The 21,304-nt window shown below is 40.9% G+C and overlaps 1 protein-coding gene across 7 annotated transcripts in view; it reads right to left on the reverse strand.

Annotated features, from left to right (window-relative positions):
* Positions 1–21,304, reverse strand: part of LOC108002061 (plexin-A4) — a 263,093-nt gene that overhangs the window by 75,684 nt on the left and 166,105 nt on the right. For 6 of the 7 annotated variants that reach the window (XM_062086171.1, XM_017063457.3, XM_062086165.1 and 3 more), the window contains one exon: positions 7,556–7,738. In XM_062086171.1, coding sequence (XP_061942155.1) covers positions 7,556–7,738 — 183 coding nt within the window. Of the gene's footprint in view, positions 1–7,555; positions 7,739–16,601; positions 16,785–21,304 lie in introns of those variants that run through there. The other variant, XM_062086195.1, reaches the window with a different exon arrangement.

Here is a 21,304-nt window from a genome sequence, read left to right on the forward strand (position 1 = left end):
GCAATAACAAATTTCGAATATTGGAAATTAGAACGGATACGTACGCCATCAACTGTGTTTGTCATGTAAATTAACTGCACGATGCTTGTTCAGCATTCCTCCCAGAAGGACTGACTAGGGAAATCTGTATATATATACGTCCAAGTGTCCAGGACTGGGTTGCATCGAAGACGACGATACAATCAGGAAGAGCAATATCGATATGGGTTACGATATCGATGCGCCAGTTCGCTACGAGGCTTCAACGGGTTAGGAAACTATAACGAGATAGATGGGAAGGTGTCGACAAATAATGTAACTTCGTTACCTGTTTGTCCCATAACGTGATCAAGTAGACAGTGAACCAATCGTTATGGGCGACGTGAATTTCGTCGACGTGATTTGTCGGTAAAGGAAGCTCGGAATTCTACATTTTTTCCCATCGTGATGAAATATTTCTCAAAAAGGAAACAAAAATATCCCCGATCAATCTGCATTTCTATCAAAACTTTCCCTACATTTTACAATATATACCAAATTCAATTTAATATCTACTCCAATACTTCTACAATTTAACGTGCTCAATCCGATACCTATCTCAAATCTACTTTAATATTCCCCCCAATTCTCACGAACTCGATTACTTACAAATCTCAAATCTAATACTCTCGTAATTCGATTCCACATCCGAAACCTAGTCCAATATTTTTATAATTTATCCGCACACCAACTCGGCATTCAACATTTTTCTCACCATTTTCTCACCGCAACCAACCCTCCACAACCTCCCTTAATCAAATAAGATTTAAATCTCCGTTCTGACGTCGACTAATTCAGAAGTATATAACCAACTCGGATATTCGAAAACTCATAATTCCAGAGAAAACACAATCCTCTAAAACCCTCAATCTCGAAAGTCACTCCCAACCAAAACTCGGCTAAAATCCTCTCTTTAAACGCGATACCTCGAGGTATATATACCTGCTACTCCACTCCATCCTCGCCCCCCTCCTCTCTCATCCGACCTCTCTCCCTGCCCAGGAGGAAAACGTGGGCCGAGAACCATCTCGGGATCTTGAAGGGTTATCGAAACTCGGATACCGAATTACGTTGCTGACCGTTCCACGCTGCGAAATACCTTTGAAATATTCATCGAGGAAGAGTTTGCCAGCCGAGGCGATAAGCGCCACCCGCTATAAAACTAACGGAGATCGGTTACAATAAATATCCGTTTTAAACGTTTCGCTATCGGAAGGAGCGTGGTGGAATCGACGGGAGCCACGCGAGAACCGTGTCCCAGCCAGGGGTTGGAGGGGGTCGCGCAAAGCACTCGGCCTTCTCTCCAAGATTACTTAAAAATCGTGGGTCGTAAATCCGCCGATAAACTCGACTTCGCGCACGAGCGAAGGACGTGGAAATTCCGCGCATTTGAAACGGGCGTTTGTTGTTCTCCTTTTTTCTTTTTTTCTTTTTTTTTTTTTTTGGAGCAGTAGAGCGAACGAGTTGGGGTTAATTGAACGGGAATCGGGAATCGTTGGGGTTCAATTACTCGCGACACTGACGAATTTTAATGCGGCGAAATTGATTGGTGGCGGGATTCAACGTTGATGACGAATCGAGGAAATATTGTGCGAAGCATATTTTTTCATTGCAATTTCTTTATTACGATGGAATTATAGTGGTTTTTGGACCATTTCAATTCTCTCTCTCTCTCTCTCTCTCTCTCTCTCTTTTTAATAATTAAATATTTTTTCTCGCATTAATATGCACGTCCAGTCCATTAGATTTCATTTATAACTGTGTAAAATTAATATCACGTTAGTTGATATACGGTAATTATAGTAATATAGATACATTACCGCGAAGCAATTATACAAATTGCGTATTTATAAAGCAAAATATATTAATTGCTATCCAATAATATAAATCTTTTATTACGTTTCACGATTGGATAAAGATAATTTTAAAAAAAATTTTCTCGTAAACTCCTTCAAAATTATTATTACACTAATGATAATAATAATTTCAACTCCAATTTCGATAGCGTTTATCGATATTAAAAAAAGAAAAAAAAAAGAATGATAGAAATAATTGTTGTAAACACCGCAACACATCCTGCTACAAAATTGCTTGCGGTGAATTTTACACGCGAACGTTTCGCGAACATTCGTGAAACTTCAAACCTCCTTTTCCTCGTCCCTCGCTCCCGTCCCTAGACACCTTCGACTTTCCAGCTCGATCAATACGATTGAGCCTTTACTCCCGCTTCCGAGAGGTTAATCGGTGTTAGATACAAGCGCGGCTATGACAGGAGAATCGTGGCAGGGAACGAAACGAAAGGCGTTCGCCGTGAAATCGCGGTTACTTAGCGCGGATATCGCCGAGCTGTCGACGTTTAGAGCGTCGAATATTTAAGGCAGGATCGTTGGAAAGGCCGTGGGCGACGAACGAATGCTCGTTCCGCACGCGCGTGCATTGTAAACGTAACGTTAAATTTTAACGAATTGGAACGGACGGTGTTAGAAGAGATAACGCGGAAATGGCGGAAGTGTAATACGATTATCGTGATCGTTCTTTCTCTTCATTTTTATATACAAATCGTGTTTCTAGTTCTTGCAATTTTTCTCTTTCGCTTCCGAAATGTAGACTCGATTTAAGAAAACGGAAGAGGAAGATAGGATAATATTAATTTTAACCAAGATTCGAAAAAAGAAATTGAAAGAATCCGGAGAAAGATTGGAAATAAGAGAGGAGTCGAGTTGCAAGTTTTTTTGATTCTAATTGATTTATCATCTCTTTTCAGGATAGTTCGTAATTAAGTTAGATTCGAAAGAAGAAGAAGATTATTGAGAGCGAAGGTTATGAGACCTCGAAAAAGTTGGGGAGAAAATTACTTTTCCAATTTTAATTGATTTATCATCGGTCTTCGAGGTATATTATAGTTAAGTTAACTTCTTAGAGAGGGACGATTATTGGCAATCGGGACTAGTAAAGTTGAATGAATTGGCGGTTAAAAATTACGATCGCGATTTTAATTGATCCATCATTATCCTCCAAGTTAATTTCGAGGAAGGAAAGACGATTATTGCGACTAGAAAATACGGAAAGTTTGTGGCGGATTTATCCGCCCGTGTAATCGTAAATTCATTTTATTAACGTATTAATGGTTCCCCAGAAATTTTGACATCTTTATTTATCGCTTTCTCTCTTTCCCTTCAATCTTTCAATCCGTTTCTCCTCATCTCTTCGTGTTTTACATATCTCCTATTATTTTCCCTACCGATTTTTTCGCTACTTTTTTCGACACCTTTTGCCTTTCCTTTCATTCTTCGTTCCATCGCGCCAAATATCTGTCGTTCTTTCTCTCTTTTTTCCTGTTCTCAAACCATTTATATCATCCTCCTCTCATCGTGTTCCATTTTCATCGCGTTCATGCTCGAATTAATTAGTGAGAGAAAGAGAGAGATCTTGTTCGAATAGTCTTATCAATTAGAAAGTTAGCGGGGGACGTTATTTATATTAAGGATGGCGAAACGTCCCGAGTAAAATGCTTCTATGTTGCGCGATAAAGTAGCAAAGTAATAAGTAGGAAAGTTTCCGTGGAGAATGGAAATCTAATTAAAAAACTTCCCTTCGGTCCCCGTGGAATTTATATTATAAGAAGCAGCGAGTATTGTCAAAAAAGGAGGGGGAAAAAAAAAGAAAACAATCAAAAAAAAAAAAGTGAGAGAAAAAAAAAAAGAAAAATTTCTTTTTTTAAATACACGTTACGGTATTGGGTCTAATTGGGTCAAAGTTTATTCGTTTAGGTAATGGCACGGTATAATTGTATCTGCTCTGATCGCGAGTATAAGGGTGTTCTAATTAGAACGTTTACCGCGAATTTTGCTTCGAAGGAGAACGAGTCTTCACGCTCCGGCGATCGAATTGCAACATAATTGCCGGTTTAAATGATATGAAAATCATTTTGTTGCCGACGTGTTCTGTGTACTTTAACAACTGGAACACAATCTCCGTTTAATAATTCTGGATAGGAAAATTCCAACATCGTAACGTATCAACAAACGTGCAAGTTAATTGCCGAGCAGGATTAACTGACCCGTTACCTTTAATATTCTCAATATTCAAAAATCCTCGCCAACGTGTTCCTCTTCGGATTTACGGAATAATTTAATAAAAATTCTACGAAAAAAAAAGAAATTTCCTTCAAATCGATTCATTCTGCGAAAGAAAATTGAAACGAAGAAAGGACGAGAAGAACGAGGCGGAGAGATAAATTCCGTCCGTAATTCGAAGGAAAAGCAAAGGAATAATCGGAGAAATATTCATCCCGGGCAAATCTTCTCCATCGCGGGGAGGGGGAGAGGGAACTAATTGCGTCGAGTGGAAGGAGATCAAAAGCGAGACGTTGAAAACCAACCCCTTCGAAATCTTAACCTCTCGAAATTTAATACACACTCCATGGTCGAAACCATCGATCGAAAGATGGTTACGCGCGCGTGGATAAATTTTTAATAGGTCGGATCGCGCGGGGAGAGACTCTTTTGGCCGAGTCTCCAACGATCCGGCTCCCCCCCTCCCCCGTGGTGGCCTAACGATCCCATTCTCAATGGAGGAGAGCCACGGTGGGTGCTCCTTTCAACGAATTTACACGGCGTATTTGCGCTCGTTCGCGTACCGCTTGTTTGAGTTTCGCGTTTGCACACGGATAATTATAATCGAAGGCAGCGGTGGCGATTCCGCGGCCGCCATCCAGAGAGGCCCCGCTTTAATTAATCACGATGAATAACGGTGGAGGCCGCGCCAAAACTTCGTTAACTTGCAAATTTTCCCCGCAAATGCTCCTCCAGAATAAATCCCCTTCCTCCCCCACCCTCCCTTTGATTTTCCACCGCGCGATTTCGCATGATTTTCTTTCTGGGGACAAAAATCCCCACCGGTTCGATTTAACGATCGAGAAGGCAGGGAAGAAAGTTAATTAGTCGGTAAAACGGCGACTGGGGATGGTCGATTATAGGAGGAGAGTCTTGTTTTATGGTTGCACGATGACGAAACTCGTCGTTGCTTTTTATGTTAATCGTATCGATGTCGGGTGATTATTTTTTTAACACGTTTCTTTACAGCTTTTACTTTCTTTCCTTTTTTTTTTTTCTTACGTTATTGAACGTCTTAATACACGACGGTCTATCAACACCGACAGTGGTTAATAGCCCGGTTTTACATAATGGAATAGGTTATTGGGGTGGTTAATTTGCGCGTTCGATTATTTAAACAGCGGATAATTTCAGAGGATTTCGTAATAATTAGGAAAGGGGGGCAAAATTTAAAACGAAAATTCTGAATTAACCACGATTTAACGTGAAATCTATTCCACGTTAAATGTTCGATGGAAACAAACGCGGAGAGCAGCACGAAACCGAAGAGCTTGGTTATCATAATATCTTCCAGCATAAACTCAAAGAGAGAAAGAGAGAGGGCTTGATCATCGACCGTTCAGCGCGAGGAGATTGCAGAACAAATTGAAGAAGGCTTCGGCCCGGTAATTGTGATTAATTGGAAGAAATCCACGTCGTGATTTTCCTAGAAATTCAACGTGGTGGAACGATAGCTGGGAGAGGTAACGCCATGAGATCCATAATCTCACGATTGCAACAGCGTTTCTTCTTCAACCGCGCCGTTTCGAATCACCTAGGACAAGGTCCAACTTCTGAAGCGAGATTGCGGAACAAATCATCGAGAATTCAGCCCCGGCGTACGTGATTAACCTTTACGCCACTAAGAGGTGACTATAGCCCCTTGTCATTAAGGCCTGGTAAGGAGGAGACCACGCGAGATCATCGGCCGAGATTTATAAGATTTATAAGATGGATTGTTTCGCCTTTCGTTGAGAAAATGATTAAACGATGATTTCTCGTTCGAGTCGACTTAATCAAAAACTCGTTCGTTATTTAATTATTCCTCGTGTAACTATTTCTAATTAATTCGATTGATCTTGAACGGATATTTCGAATATAATTATTGATCTTTCAAAATAAATGTAGATATATTTTATTTAATTCTTCGCAAATGAATATTCGCATAGGCCATCCGCGAACCATTTGATTATACCGTCGTTTTGAATGTATACACTTTTATTTGCCTCTAAGAAGTGTTTAGAGCGTGCATTCTAAAAAAAAAAAAACAAAAACAATTTAAATAATCGTTCCCAAAATCCTCCTCCTTCCTTCTTTCCTTCTTTCCTTCCTTCTTTATCAACTATCAAGAATCCTGTAACGAAATAAAGCAGCCAGAGACGCTTTTGGAGGTAGTTAGAGAACCGGAAGAAATCGGAGAGGATTTAAGCCAGGATAATCGTGATTAATCACGACAGAGAGGGCCAGATATCGCTGTTCCTGGAAACCGCATCCAGTGGATAACGATCAACACCGACTCTTCCCATATTTATTTATTTCCACGACGAATGTCTCCGCGACATTTCCCTCCCAAACGAATTCCTTCCCCCCTTTCCTCTCCCAATTACTCGAGACTCGCGCGTGTTCGATCGCTCGATTAATCGCGCGATATTAATTCTCGATATGGACGACGCGTTTGGACGACGATCGAGAGGGAAGTTGTTCGGGCGAGAGGCGCGTAATTTCCACGATCGCTCGATGGGGCGCCCTCGATAGAGTTTCGCCGCTCTGTCGAAGTTCGCGAGACGGTCCACGGGAACTCCATTAGGTTCGTTAAGCGTTAACGCTTCGCGGCCAACGATATTCCGTAATGGCTACCTTCGAGCCGGGGCTAATGGAACGCGGATAGCAGAAAGCGGATTTCGCTGTAACCCCGATTCTGTCGTTCGCATTAATATCTATTGTGATTACTTTCGCCGCAGCCGGCGAATTCCGGATTAATTATTGCGTCGAAAGAGAGCAAGAGGCGGAGAGAGGGTGGGAGGAAGAGAGATCCTGGAAATGGAATGGGAGTCCCTTCCGCGATTACGGTTATTTCGTTGCCTCGGTTGCTTCCATTCCGAAGCTGATCGGCTTGTTAAGGATATTTCAGGTTGAGTCTGCTATTTCGATATTTCGAATTTAATTTTCACGCATTCTTCCACGTATTTTTGTGCGCATGCAGTTTGCCAAGATTGTTGCGCGATGCGTGCTTTCTATAAATTTCGTGTTTAACGCTTACGAAAATTACGCAAGGATTAATTTAAAAGACAAAAAAAATTATCCAACGAAATAAATAAATAAATGCATCATTTGCAAGAAAAATATTTCTGAATCCATATTCATGCCATAACAATAGCGACTCCGCATTGAAAAAGGGTTTACAAAACGAGCTATTCATGCCAGGAATATCAAGCTTCGAGGGAAAAATAGAACGTACGCGAGCGAGACAGAGAGAAGAAAAAAGAAATCCGACTTCGGCGTAAAGAATGAACGCGTTCCGAAAGGGCGTTAAAAATTAGATCGCGGAGAATACGCAAGGAGAGGGTACAAGGCTGGGCCAATGAAACAGAGAGAAAGAAGACCTCTTTTTCGAGCCTCTTGCTCTTCTTCGATCGAGGAGATGAAGAGTATAGCGCACTCACCTTCTTCAGATGACCCTCGTTCGTGCCCACGAAGACGACCGTGTAGTCCCCGGTCGAGGTGGCGGCAACAGCCGTCAGATGCGTATCGAAAGTGAGCACGGGGGTCCCCTCCATCGGGTCCTCGCCCCCAAGAGGCGTGTTCACGTCCAGACCGCAGAAATCCTCGCCGATCGTTTGCAGTTTCTGTAATCAAACGGGGAAAACGAAATCGTCGGTTAGTCGGGTTAGTTCGGTTCAGATCGTCCGGGTGAAAATTGAGAGAATTTCAACCGCTCACGAACTATCGGATTCCGGGGCAGACTTTTACGGAGATGTGTACGAACGAATTTGGGGAGGGAATATATGAAAATTGGGCGCAACTCGAATATTTGGAGATGCTCGAATTCGATAATTTCAATTCTAAATTTCCTAAATATCTAAAAAGAAAAAATATGGAAATATTGAAGTTTCGAGATATACGCGGAATGTTTTGAAACTTGACGATTAAGAAATATTTGAATTTGACAATTTGGATGTATCCGAAATTATCGGATATTGTGAAATGATCGAATTCAAATGTGAAAGTTTGAAATGTTATTGCGCATGACAATTCGTTATAATTTGAGATTTAGCGTACTGTTTATATAGTTTTAGATTAATCAACTTCTCTGTGAATCTTTCCATCATGGAACAGGTATATTAATAATAATTACAGAATATTGTTATACCGTCGGTGAACGATGAAACCGGTGTACAGCTATTAACGGTAATGCGCACTGTTTACACGCGACAAATAACGCGAGTAATGATGCTCGTTGTGACACGCGTTTCTTATTTTAAATTTGAATTAATTCACGTGCATGCAGGATGCAACGTTACGCAACGTGAATATTTAAAATTTGTATCAGCTATGCTCGTGCATATTTAAACAAACTCTCGCAGTTTGCGCAAATATCACAGTTTTACTTTTATATTAGAGCGTTTTACCAAGGGACGATGAAAATAAACCCTTTCGTCGACGATATCGATTATCGATTTTCAAAGTTTTTGTTTGGATATCGCCACTCTTCCAAGTTCCCGACATGTCAACGGCTATTAAAAACCAGCAAGGAACTTCGAGTTTACCAAGTTTTAATTAAGATCCAAAGTCTTCCTTCCCACTCATGAATATCTAAATCGAGAAGTAAATGAGTATACGTAATAAACTGAAAATCGCGAAAGCGGGAAAAGAGTCACGTCTCTCTGTCGCCAACTTTGATTCATTAAAATTAACATTAGATAGTTTCAAAGCTCGAGCAATTTTTCTCAACCAAAGTAAGAAAAATTCCTCCTTTCTTAAAGTAAAAATAATTTCCATAATTTACGAACACGAATATTTCATATATCGGCTATTATCGCAATCCTTTAAGCACTTGGTAAGCTCATTACGGTTCCGTAAATTCCTAACAGTTAATCCATCCGACGAATCCGAATCTAAATTCCGAATAATTGATAATCCTGAATACATATCTCTTCTATCCTCGAATACTGACGAGTCCAATACTTGAAAAAGAAAATTTACTCCGCTTCAAAAATATTGAAAACGAATCACCGAATTGTACGCGAAATTTGACCATGTTCAGAAGGATTCACAAATTTTCCCACCGCCCAAAACGGTATTACAAACTTACTCATTCACCGTCTCGAACACCGTTTCGCAAGATTATCAATCCACCTAATCAATTTTCCCACATTAACCAAATCCAAACCGCAAATCAAGCGGCATAAACCGCAGATTAGGTTCCGCGTTCCTCAGGAATAGAGACATCGTGTACACATAAATACCCTTTCCGCTCGTGCCCTCTTATCTCCTTCATCGAAGTAACCTCGTGCCAAGGTTAAACCTCGAGATGATAAGGTCACGGCGCCCATCGTGCGAATACTCTCCCTTTTCCTCTCCCTCGCCTTTTCATCCCGATGCGTTTCTCTCGAAACAGCTACCTTCAGACACCGAATTCGCCGTCATTTCCAGATTTTCGTTGCGAGAGAACAAGAAAGAGAGAGAGGAGGTTATCACGGGTTATCTCGCGCGAGACCACGAAAAGTATCCAACGCTGGTGAAATATCTCGGAGAGGCGAGCGCGCGATAAATTATCGCCGCGTCCGCAATTAATTCTTGCGGCTGAGAGGCGATTAATCGCGTCGCACACCACACCAGATGCGATACTTTATTGCCCTTCTGCCGAATCTCCCTCCCGCCGTTTGCTCGCGTTTACACGCCGCTTCCGGTTCCTTTCCTCCGCCTTGCTCCTCGCGGAATCGCCACCGTATTTTCTTCAATTCAGATTCAAAACGCGGTGCTCCTTCTCACGAATCATCCCGGGTTCTGGACGTTGATTCTATCGATCAATAATTGCGATTAATTTCGTGGAAACGGATGCTTTGGGACTTTGCTTTTTTCTTTTTGCGATCTCAACACGATCGTTGCATTAAAATAGAAACTCGAAACTCGAATCTCTCCTCTTCAAAATTTCAATAATTAAGAATCTCCCGTATAATTTTTCATTCTATCGAATCAAACGGAGAAAATTTCGTTTCACCTTTAAGAAGAATTATGGAATTAATGAAAGTCAAACCGGGATTCGGTTGATTCAGGAGAAACTCTTCACAGGAGGATCGTTCTATGCCGGGCAAAACCAGGGGAGGAAGGACGCTAGCCTTTCCCTCTGCCTATCCTCACACGCACAAATGTCCGTGCGAAAATGTAGGTGCAGAGGAGAGGTCAATACGTCGGGGGAAAGGCTCGGTTTCGGCCACTCGGAGTCGGCTCTATTTACATTCCAGGAAGCTTTCGCCACCCTGTACACACTGCACCGTGCAATTATTTGCATTCCTGGTGCTAATACGCCGCCGATGTTACGCCGGAAAGGGCGTACACTTTCCTTTCGAAACACGGGGCTCCGTCTTCCATCACCACCGCCGACGACGCCTCCTCTTCCTCTCGCTTTCGTTAGAAAAGAGACAGGGCCGAAAGGGAACAATGGTTATGGCAAAACAACGAAGCACGAGCCGTTGCTCCATTGAAAACGCGACTAATGCGGCCATCAAGACTAAATGGTGGCTCGTTACCAGGCGACTCTTTTCTCCACCCTCCTCTTCACTCCCCTCCCTCTTCTCTCATCTTTGAGCTCGTCTTAAGGTCGTGCAACGGTACAACACCAGCTTCGATATATGTATCGATATAATTATCGTTTTACCTTAATAGCACGACCACATTATCTGATTACAAAGGAAAATTTCAAGGATATGTATATATATATATATGTTTGAGAGTAGAATTATCAAGAATTGTTCTCGGCTTGTTATTTTTTTGCTTATGAATTTATACTCGTGTATTAAAGTTACATAACGTTTCGACAACGTTCTCTATGCCGTGTGAGAAACCAAAAATAACTTTTGATCGGGAATTTTACTTTTGGATCGATTCATTCCCTAAATTTTTACTATTGTTAATAATTGTTAATAGCCTATATAGTTATAGGTATAGTTTTCAATATTTTATTGAAAAAAGGGAAATTAATAAAATACTGCTTGTAGACATATAAAAATAAGAAGATCCAAGTTAATCAAATTTTAAAGTACAGTTTATATACTTGTCCTTTGGAAAAAAAATCGCTTCGCGAAAAAGCCGGATAATTTTTTTTCTTTTTTATTTTTGCGAACGAGAACGGTGAACCAACGCATCCCGTGTTCGCAGTGATTAATTTACGCGTTTCGTGTTTCAACGGAAATCGTTTGATTACGAGCGGTCGGTGGTTCGCACGTTTGTACGCGGCTTTTCATTAAATACGATGATCCGTTAGAGAATCCTCGATGGTTGCCAGGGATATCGATGTTAGGATACCTTGGTCTGCGTAAATCGCCTTTGCCCGCACCGTTTGTGCACCGTTTTCCATCGTTAATGATTCACGCGAGTGACAAAAATGAGAATTTCATTATAATTGATCAAGTATTTGATCGATCGAGAGTTTAAATTTTGATTGTCACTGCGCTGAAGATTATCGATGAATGAGAATTTTTTTATCACTATTGGGATATTACTTGTTTTTAGACGCGTTAAAAAAAATATGGGTAATTCTAGATAATAAATGTTGAAATATTCCATCTTTATACGAATTTTTGATGGAGAGAGAAATTGGACGGATAGAGATACCCGAAATGGATATAATAAATGAATTATCTATAACAAATCTGTTTATCTATTTCGCGGTAACAATTTTGAAAGTACAACTGCGACGATATTAAATAGGAAATATTTTGCAACACGCGATAATATTGGATATTAAACTTTGCATACACCGAACGCGGGGAATGGAATATATTTCATGACAATCGATCCAACGCGCAGCTTTATATATTTTCTGTCAGATTAATATTCATTAATGTAATGAATTTGTATTTCATGCTACAATTAAACTCACCAGCGAGGAAAGATGATTTGCAAAGTACATTAATCAAAATAATTAGAACCACCCCTATTTCTGTCCTCTTCCCGCGAAATATTATTATTTAAACGTGCGCACACTAATCGAAAATAATTTTTCCTCGAAAATCAATCTAACCCCTATCTCGCGATATTTCTATATATTAAAAATTTGGAAATTGGAATTTCATGATCGATCATCGCTAATTCGATCTCATTTTTTTATCAATTACAAAACAGATATTCCCTCGCTCCTCCCCGACACAAATTTTTTCCCACTCGTTTCATTTAAAAAATAAAACGCGAATCGAAAGCGCGTTATTCGAAATTTCAACCCTTATTTCTACCATATCCCGACATATCCTATTTTAGAACCGGGATAAAATTACCAACGTCGAGTTCGTTTGCAGTTCCATACACAGTATCCTTACATCTTTCTGCTTTCCAACAACAAAATGGTGTAATTTCACCGTCACTGGTTACCAGCATCAACCCCTTGAAAAGACGTATACAATTTCACGTCAACAGTTGCAAACACGCCGCCGGCAAAAATCTCCCGTACTTCTTACCTTCTATTCCACCACTTCGCTGCATTTGGGGGAGGGGAGGGAAGGAAAAAGGAAAAATAAAAAGAGAAAAAGAAAAAAAAGAAAAAAAATTATTACACACAATTTCTGGATCCTCTAATTATTTCCAACAGTATTACGCCGAACTCGACGTCGAAATCCGATTTACCTGTAACCGGCAAACAATTCAGCTTCGACGTGCAGGGACTTCATTAAAATTTAACGAACGCCGCTCATTTGCCGGTCTCTTGGCGTGCGCGTGCCGTGTGAAACTGTGTCGAAATAAAAGCGGATGGGTGAATCGAGCGTGTCCTCCTTCCCTCCGCGACACACTTCCTGCTACCCCTGTATCGCGTGGTTGATAAAAAAAGGAGGGAGAGAAGAAAGGAGGAAATGCATAATCGACAACCGGTGGTAACTGGAACGTGGTCAAAGGGATCCATCGGGAAAAGGAGGGTGCAATTAATACGACGCAACAACGTGGCCGGTCGATTAAACATCAGCAAATTCGAAACTACTTACTATTAGTATTAACTAAAATTGCCGCGATCAAAGCACACGATGAAATATTCGCGACAAAGGAATTCTCTTTTTCTCTTTCACTCTTAACGGAGAGAGAGAATAATCGAATAAAATTCGTTTCGAATAATAACCTGTGAACACCCGATGAAATTCTTTATCATACACGTTACAAAATTTTAATACGGACATTAAAACGGAATGTTTCGTTAATTGATCGCAAACGTGCTTGGATTTAATTTGACGTTCTCTCGTCACTTCTTTTTCCAAGCGAATATATATATATATGTTTGTGTGTGTGTATTTTTGTAATCTACCAATGGTAAAGGAACTAACCGAGAGAATGGATTGGGATATTTTCCCGCGCGGAAAAGCAACGAGAGGAAACAGGTCGGTGTAGTTCCCGCGATATTCGTATATCGAAACAATCGAAAGGGTCGGTTCATTAATTTTCCCGCCCTCATTTCCCCGCTCCACCCCGTTCCGCGGCAACGAGCCAGGCTTTCACAAATTCCAGCGCGGAGGTGGAGCGCAGTTTTCGAGCTGTCGTTATTTCGTTTACGTCAAAAGCACGTTCAAGTGCAAATTGTGCAAAATCGACGCACGGAAAAAAGACGAGGAGAGGGAGAGGAGGAGGGAACAGAACGAAGAGGGGAAACTCGTTACAAAACGAGTTGCGAGTCGTAATCAAAGTGGAGGTCGGAGGGATCTAGAGATGGTTGAAAGAAGGGAAAAGCGACAGGACGGAAAATCTGAAACAGGTTCGAAACTTTTTAATTCGCCGCAATTGCGTTAATTGAATTGCCGCGATACATGCCGTGAACCACCCGCGAAAAACGAGGGTAAAAAGGAGAGAGAAAGAGAGGGGGAGGGAGAGGTAGAGAGAGAGAGAGAAGAAACAGAGACAGAGGAGAGAAAGAAAAGAAGGAGAAGAAAATGAAAGAGAAAGGGGAAAGAGAGAATGGAATGAGAGAAGAATGGAGAAAAATTGATACGGGGTATGTAGTAACGGGGCTCGAATGAAAGCGTTGGAAATTCCGGCGAATTTATCGCGCCGTTTTTCTCTTCATTTTCCCGCAGACTATCTTCGTTTCCCCCGCCGTTTCCACACCAAGCGGACAGAAATTCTGCTCGTTGGGGAACGTTTCAGATTTGTTTCCGTGGCCGTGGAGGGGTGGAAGGTTTTGTAATCGAGGATGCGGTTTCGAGAAAAGCGTCTGTCACGCGCACGGATCGATACGCTTTCCCCGCAATCTTCTTCCTCCTCCTTCTATCTTCATCGAGTTCTTCCGCTTCTCTCCTTCTTCCTCCCCCTCCATTCGTTCGCGAATCGCTGTCATACACGCGGCACGTCGATATTTCCAAACGGATATCCGGCACGCGGACAAATTTTATCAACACAGATATCCGGCGAGTCCAATGACAATGTAAGAGTGTCAGTCCACGTCACGACGAGGAGGGAGCGGAGAAAGGGGGAGGTTGGAACGGCTGTCTCTCGTTCGCGACGAGAGACAATTTTCACCGTCGACGTGGGATTATTTATCAGCCCGTGATTTGTGTATCAGCGTTCTTTGTGGTTTATAAATAGTTGGCCGAGACTTATCGAATTTTTCCTTTATTTTCTCGCGGAGACCTCTCGTCGAGGTTTCGCGTTATCGCGTTTTGTAGCTCGGAGAATGGGTAGGGATTATCGCGAAGAAAAAAACATGGTCGATGATAAAGATACAAAAAGAAAAAAGCTCTTTAGAACAACTAACGATAAATCGTGTATTATTATTAATAACGATTGGAATAATATGTTTTCACGATATTTGTTATTTCGAATCACGGCCGAAAGGAGTGCAAAAAGGCTTTTCGTTCGAAAAAAGATCTTCAGATCTCGCTCTCTCTCTCTTCTTTCACTCCTTGTTAATAGTCCATTCTATTTCCTAGATAGAAGAGACAGAAAATGGAGGGAAATCATAGGCGAACAATCGGCTTTTTATATTTCGGGAATATTTGCTCGGCGATGTGACAACTGAAAACTGATACCGCCGAACGTTCGATACAGGCCCCCTTAAAAAAGGTGTGTTTCACGTGTTCGATGTTTGTTTAGTCAACGAATAAATGGCTTGACCGGGGGTTATTTACCGAATAGTCTCCATCTCTCGAAAATTATTTCCTATCGGCTGAAACTCTTTTAAACGGAGGTAAATAAAAATAAAATAGAAGGGAGGGGGAGAAAAAAAGCGCACACCATCGATCGTGGATACATGAGCCCGCATATAAAACGCGTAAGTACTATACTTTACGCGTGTGCAAGCACGCGTACGATGTTTGCGTAAACCGAAACGCAACGCCAGACGCATAAAATGTTGATTGTTGTTTTAAAATCGCGTCTCGTTGGGGGATTAAACGAGGCCACGAAGGTCGGACATTTTTGTTGGGAATTAAGCGACGTCGCGACGTGAAACGATTATGAAATGGAGGATGGACGAAACGATAGCGAGGAGAAAACGCGGTTTCCTTCTCCTTCTCTTTAATTTAGTTTAGTGCGGTGAAACAAACGTTAGCGATCGAGCGAATGAAAGTGAGCGATTTCAATATTGTTTTAAATAAATCGTGGAAAAAAAAATCTTTTCGTTTTTATAATTAATATTGTCGTGAAAGCGTGGCGCGTTTTCGCTAAGAAATCGATCAAATATGTTGTCGGATTTCTAAAAAAAAAAAAAAAAAAATTAAACGCTTGATTCAGATTATTCAAACTATTCGAATTACTTTGAAATGATTACGTATCGTAATACATTTTGCTTAACGATCCTTTAACGCTCGCTCTCGCTCGTTTACGAAACTTTTTCAAACGAAACCATCAACCGGTTATTTTACATATTTATAAACACGCGAAACACATCCATCCAACATATTTCTCCATTCCATCGAATCGTATTCAACGAGCACTATTTCAAATCGAAACGATCGACAAAGCGGTCGAGTCGTAGAAATCTCCACTTCCGCTCGGTTTTTGCTTCGAGAGAACTGGCAATATCCGCGTCTTCTGGCCTGTCGTACACCGCTTTTATATTTGCCTCGATGAAAATGCGGAAATAAGGGGACTCGAAACGTCGAGTACTTTTCGACGATTATTCTATCTTTATCTTTCGAATTCAAAGGGCGGCTTTGACGGACAGGAAATGAGCCAGCTATGGAAATACGATTAATCGTTCCGCGATTATTAATAAAATTTCCCAACGAATTATTTTTCAATTATCTCTCTACCTTTTTACGCTTAAGCTCTCTCCTTGGGCCCGTTTCAAGTGGAAGAATTCCGATCCTCGCCTCGAACGGAAGCGAAAGAATAACGACGGGCAACAGGCAAGGCCGATGCTATTTTGCAAAACGATAAATACTTTCGCCATATACTTACACATTTACCATAATATATTTCCAATTACCGGCGGTTACTTTACGCATGTTTCATAATTCAGTCCCTCTTTGAAAGCGTTAATAGGAAATAGTGGGCACGCTCGTAAACCATATTTACCGACTCTCCGCCTCGGTTGTCCGTTGCGAAGCCGAGGATTCCAATTTCGAGGCCGACGAAAGAAATATCGCCAGCCTCGTGCATCCCGAGGGTCATCGGCATCCGAACATCTAGCACACCAGATTTAATATCTTCGCGCTCGAGGACTTCTCTTATCGTTTTTATATTTCCACCAAAAACAACGTACGTACAGATTCTCGCGAAATTACGTTAGACATCCGTGTTTTTCTTCTTCCTGAAACTAAGTATAAATTTTACTCGGAGAGGATGTTCGATAATTAAATAATTGCTTCGTTTCATCCGATTGTTGAAAATTTAAAAAAAAAAGATACATGCTTTGATCTCGATGATTTTTTTTTTAACATCATTAAGATTATTATACTGGATTTAACTTAATCCAACATAAATCAGAAATTAAATTTTTGTTTGACACGAATTAATTTACGTTACTTCCAAGTTTTTATTTAATTTTGATTCGAAAGTGAACTCATTTAACTCATTAATTGATTTAATAGTTTGTATTAAGTATGGGCTAAATTTCTTAATCAATTTTTTATAGCAATAAATCCAATCTAATTTAAAATATTTCAAAAGAAAGTTTTCATTAGAAGTTTTCGTAACTTTCTAACGAACGATCCAACAAACAAATAGAACGCTACTTATTACTGATGACTTTGACGATGCATTAAAAAAAAAATCATCTGTAAATATTACTCGATAATCTCTTAAATTTGTAGTATTTATTTATAAATATACGAAGAAAAATTTGTAAACAGAGGATAAATGAAAGTTTGTCAGTTTCCAGACCGAAATCCGAATGAAACTGGGAAATTGTTATAATATTGTCTCATAGGCGAGTAGAATTCGGCGAAATTAACGCCTGGAGATCGCCGAGACGCCAATAGCGATTTCGCCTGGAGAACACGAGCGACCAGTTATTAACGTCCTTCTCGATCGAGTGACAGAGTTTGGCTAAACTATGAACAGCGTGAATAGCGACCGGTTCGCGGTTAGTCCAGTGAATGCTTGCATCAAACTTTAAACCGGGAGCACTGGCTCCCCAAGTTGCCGTAGTTTCGCATAATGTTCAACGTTCAAAGCCAGAAAATTGTCCCAACGCTGAGAGAGCGGCGATCGAACTTTTTAAAAAATAGATCGACACTGGAATCCACTTAAGATCCAGTTTTCTCTCAACTTTTCGTTCTTCTCCAATCAAATCATCAATTTCTGCGACGTTCCATATTGACTTTCTAGCTTTTAAATTACTCTTTAACGAAAACAAAAAAGTTGGGAAATTTTTAACTTTTAACTCTTTGAGGAGCGAACGAACGAAATTAGATTAAATTTTAATACATTCAACGTTCGCTCATTAATGATAAAATTTTCATAAAATACCTACATCTTTTCATACAGAAAGTATCCTCCAATTATCGAGAGAAAATCGTTCGTTAATTTTGAAATTTGAAAATGATCAATTTCATCCCGTGTCTAAACGTTCCTTTAAAATGAAATACATATACGTTTCAACAAAAGGCGCGCATATCTCCCGACCACACGAATTATTGTGATATACCTTACTTCTTATCAACCTTGATCGAGGAAAAAGGAAGGGGAAAAAAAAAGAAAAAAAGAAAAAGAACAATTTTCTCCCTTATCGGTAAGCACACCGATCCTCGATAGGAAATATAAACCGGAAACGAACAAACGAGACAATCGGCCACCGTCACGAAAGCCATTCGCGCGTGTTTCCATAACAATTCTCGTTCACCGAGCTTATCAACGCTCCAACAACTTACTACCACCATCGTTTCCGGATTACTATACTCCACCTCGAACTCTCCCCACCCGATACACCTCCTCCACACCTCTCCTTCGATCGTTTCGACTCGAATCGGCCATAAAAGGCGGGCGTTGAAATCCGACTCTTCGCTCGACGATTCCGACGATTCCGCCTTGTTAAATATTAATAGACGCGAAATCCGCGCGCTCGAAACGTTTTCCAATAACAAATTACGCCAGGACGAATCGCGGCACCGGATCTCGATAAGTCGCAGCTCGCGGCCAATGAACGGGACAATGAACGCGCGATAATCCACGGGGGAGAAAGGAGGGGAGCGGAAGGGAGGGGAGGAGATGGCATCGTCGACAAGGTGGTAAATTACCATAACACTCTCTATGACGCTGTATCGCGTGATCTCGTGTCGCGGCAAACGCGATCGTCATTACGGATGGCCACCGAAGACATTTGTATCCCGCCGCCACGGTGATGGGTGTTGAAAATTCCACGGAACTGACGAGTTGTTCGTGCTCCTTCTGTTCTCCCGATTTCGATAAATGATCCATTTGCGGACAATCAGTTGAAACGGGATGATCTAAATGGGATTCGTTCGAGAAACTATTGACAATGGTTGAGTCTATATTTTGGGGCAGAGTTTAAAATAGATGTTTATTTAATTATTTTGAATAAATCTGGGAATTCGGTTAGCCGCGATGGAAATATCGATCTTTGATAAGTTTTGGTAATTGCGATAATTGCGAAAATTGAAAAAAATAGTACTCTTATTGCCGAGAATGATTAATTTTCTGACAGTTTGGAGAATAAGTAGGACAACGGGCATTGTATCGATGAAATTTGTTGAAAATAAAAATAGGATAGTCGAGACAAAAATGCGGTGGAAAAATATTTGAAGTGGAATACTTTCTTGTTAAATACTTTTGAAAAAGAACGATACGTTAAAAATGTATAATTGGTCGTGTGAAAAAATGGAATGGGAAATTAGATGGATATCGCATGGACGATGAGGGAAAATAATTCGGGAGAAATCGGGTTAAATTAGGTTGCGAATAAATGGAAAGAGATTGTGAAGGATCGGGGCCATTTAAATCGTGGAAAGTTCTTCGGTGCTGCAAGAGCTTTTGAAAAATTCAGCAAGGCTGAATTGAAAATAATTGGAAAACCATAGAACAAGTAATGGGTTCCATTAGATGACTTCGACGAAGGAAATACGCTGTTTAAACCGCTTTTCCCTCGGATAAGGTAAATTTCTCTTTAGTTTAAAATTGTTGTGTTTGAAGAGGTAGTGCGGGTAATAAATGGTTTCTAGATGAATATTTCTCTTCTCTCGTTTCAATATCCCCCAATTTGATCCAATCCAACCGAAAAACAGTTTAATCCATCAGAAAGAAGAAGGAGGAGAAGAAGAAGAAAAAGAAGAAGAAGAAGAAGAAGAAGAAGAAGAGGGCGGGATTACAGAGCGGTTAACTTTCAAGAAAATTGCCGATATCGAGCGACCTAAAAAATTCAGAACACCGATATCTCGGTTACGAAGTTCCGGCTTGAATCGAATCCGCGTATCGTTCACCACCCTTGTGCGTCGTCGAAAACCACTTCAATCTGCACCACCCCTTACCACCACCACATTACCACTATTCCTACACGCCACGGGAAAGAAAACGAAACGAGAAGAGAAAAAAAAAAGAACGAGTGATAGAAAAAGAAGAAAAAAAGGGGGGGAAAAAAAAAAGAAAAAAGGAAAACGAAACAATTAATCGACTGGCAGTTACTAGCGTTGTTTGCACTCGATTTCACTGCTCTCTCCTGGCGAAGGGCTCGTCGTCGACGGCTCGAAAAAAAAAAAAAGAAAAAATTCCAAACTCCGATCGACAGAAAGGGGGTTGGCATTCGTCGGCTCGTTCGCGAGTGCTCACAAAGCCCCCATGCTCGCAAACAGCTCGTATTATTCGTCGATACGACAGCTCGTAGCTCTCGTAACCTCGAGAGTTTTTCAACGACAACGTTAATTTCGCGATCCACCCCTAGCTCCACGCGCAGCCCGCCGATTCCCTAATTAAAATCGAAGGCCTTCTCGAGTGGCGATCCCCTCTTATCCGCTCATCCCTCTCTGATTACCGAATTCCCTTTGAATGGGAAGGACACAACAATTTCATACCCCGTTTCGCGCGTAATTCCGAAACGAACCACGAAACACGCGTTATTGTGCCCCCCTCTCCCACTCGAATATCCTACTATCCTTTTCTTACTCTCTGGAGGGGAGGACGAAGGTACGAAAGGAATCATTTTTCCCGCGATGTTTGATTATCGACTGTAGTCATAAGGGAGGATAGGTTTCTGCTAGCTTCGATTCAGAGTTTCTCGAGCGTGATTTATACTTGTTTCTTCCAGCTGGTCGAATTATTAGAGCATTTGTAGATGCTAATCTTAGATAGTTAGTCTAATAATAGGTCGGCCTGGTTGAAAGGTTCCTTTGCTTTGATACGATTGCTTTGATAGATTTTGGGGACTTTTGTAAATGGTAAAGATGGTTGATATTGATCGTTGAATCATTGATGTTTCGCGACGAAAGGAACGAAACGATCCTGACACGTGAATTGAAGTTTTTAAAATTACATCGTACATGTATCGAATACGATAAATTGAAAACGAATAACAATAGCGATAAAAAAAAAATTAATGTCGGCAATGAAATGATGTAAAATCATCTATTCTGTCCCCTCTTATACACGAATGGACTCGCGTCGATTAAAGGACAAAAGGAAGAGGCGAAAACAAAAATGGAACGGAAGATGGAAGAAGAAAGGGTAACGGAAGGAAGGAGGGGAGGGTAAAAATGTTGCACGCTCGCCGGGGCGTTTTCTTGCGCGTGCTGTTTCATTTTTATTGGCCCCAGGAGAATTTACCTCGT

The sequence above is a fragment of the Apis cerana genome, linkage group LG1 (assembly GCF_029169275.1).
Source record: "Apis cerana isolate GH-2021 linkage group LG1, AcerK_1.0, whole genome shotgun sequence".
Lineage (NCBI taxonomy): Eukaryota > Metazoa > Arthropoda > Insecta > Hymenoptera > Apidae > Apis > Apis cerana.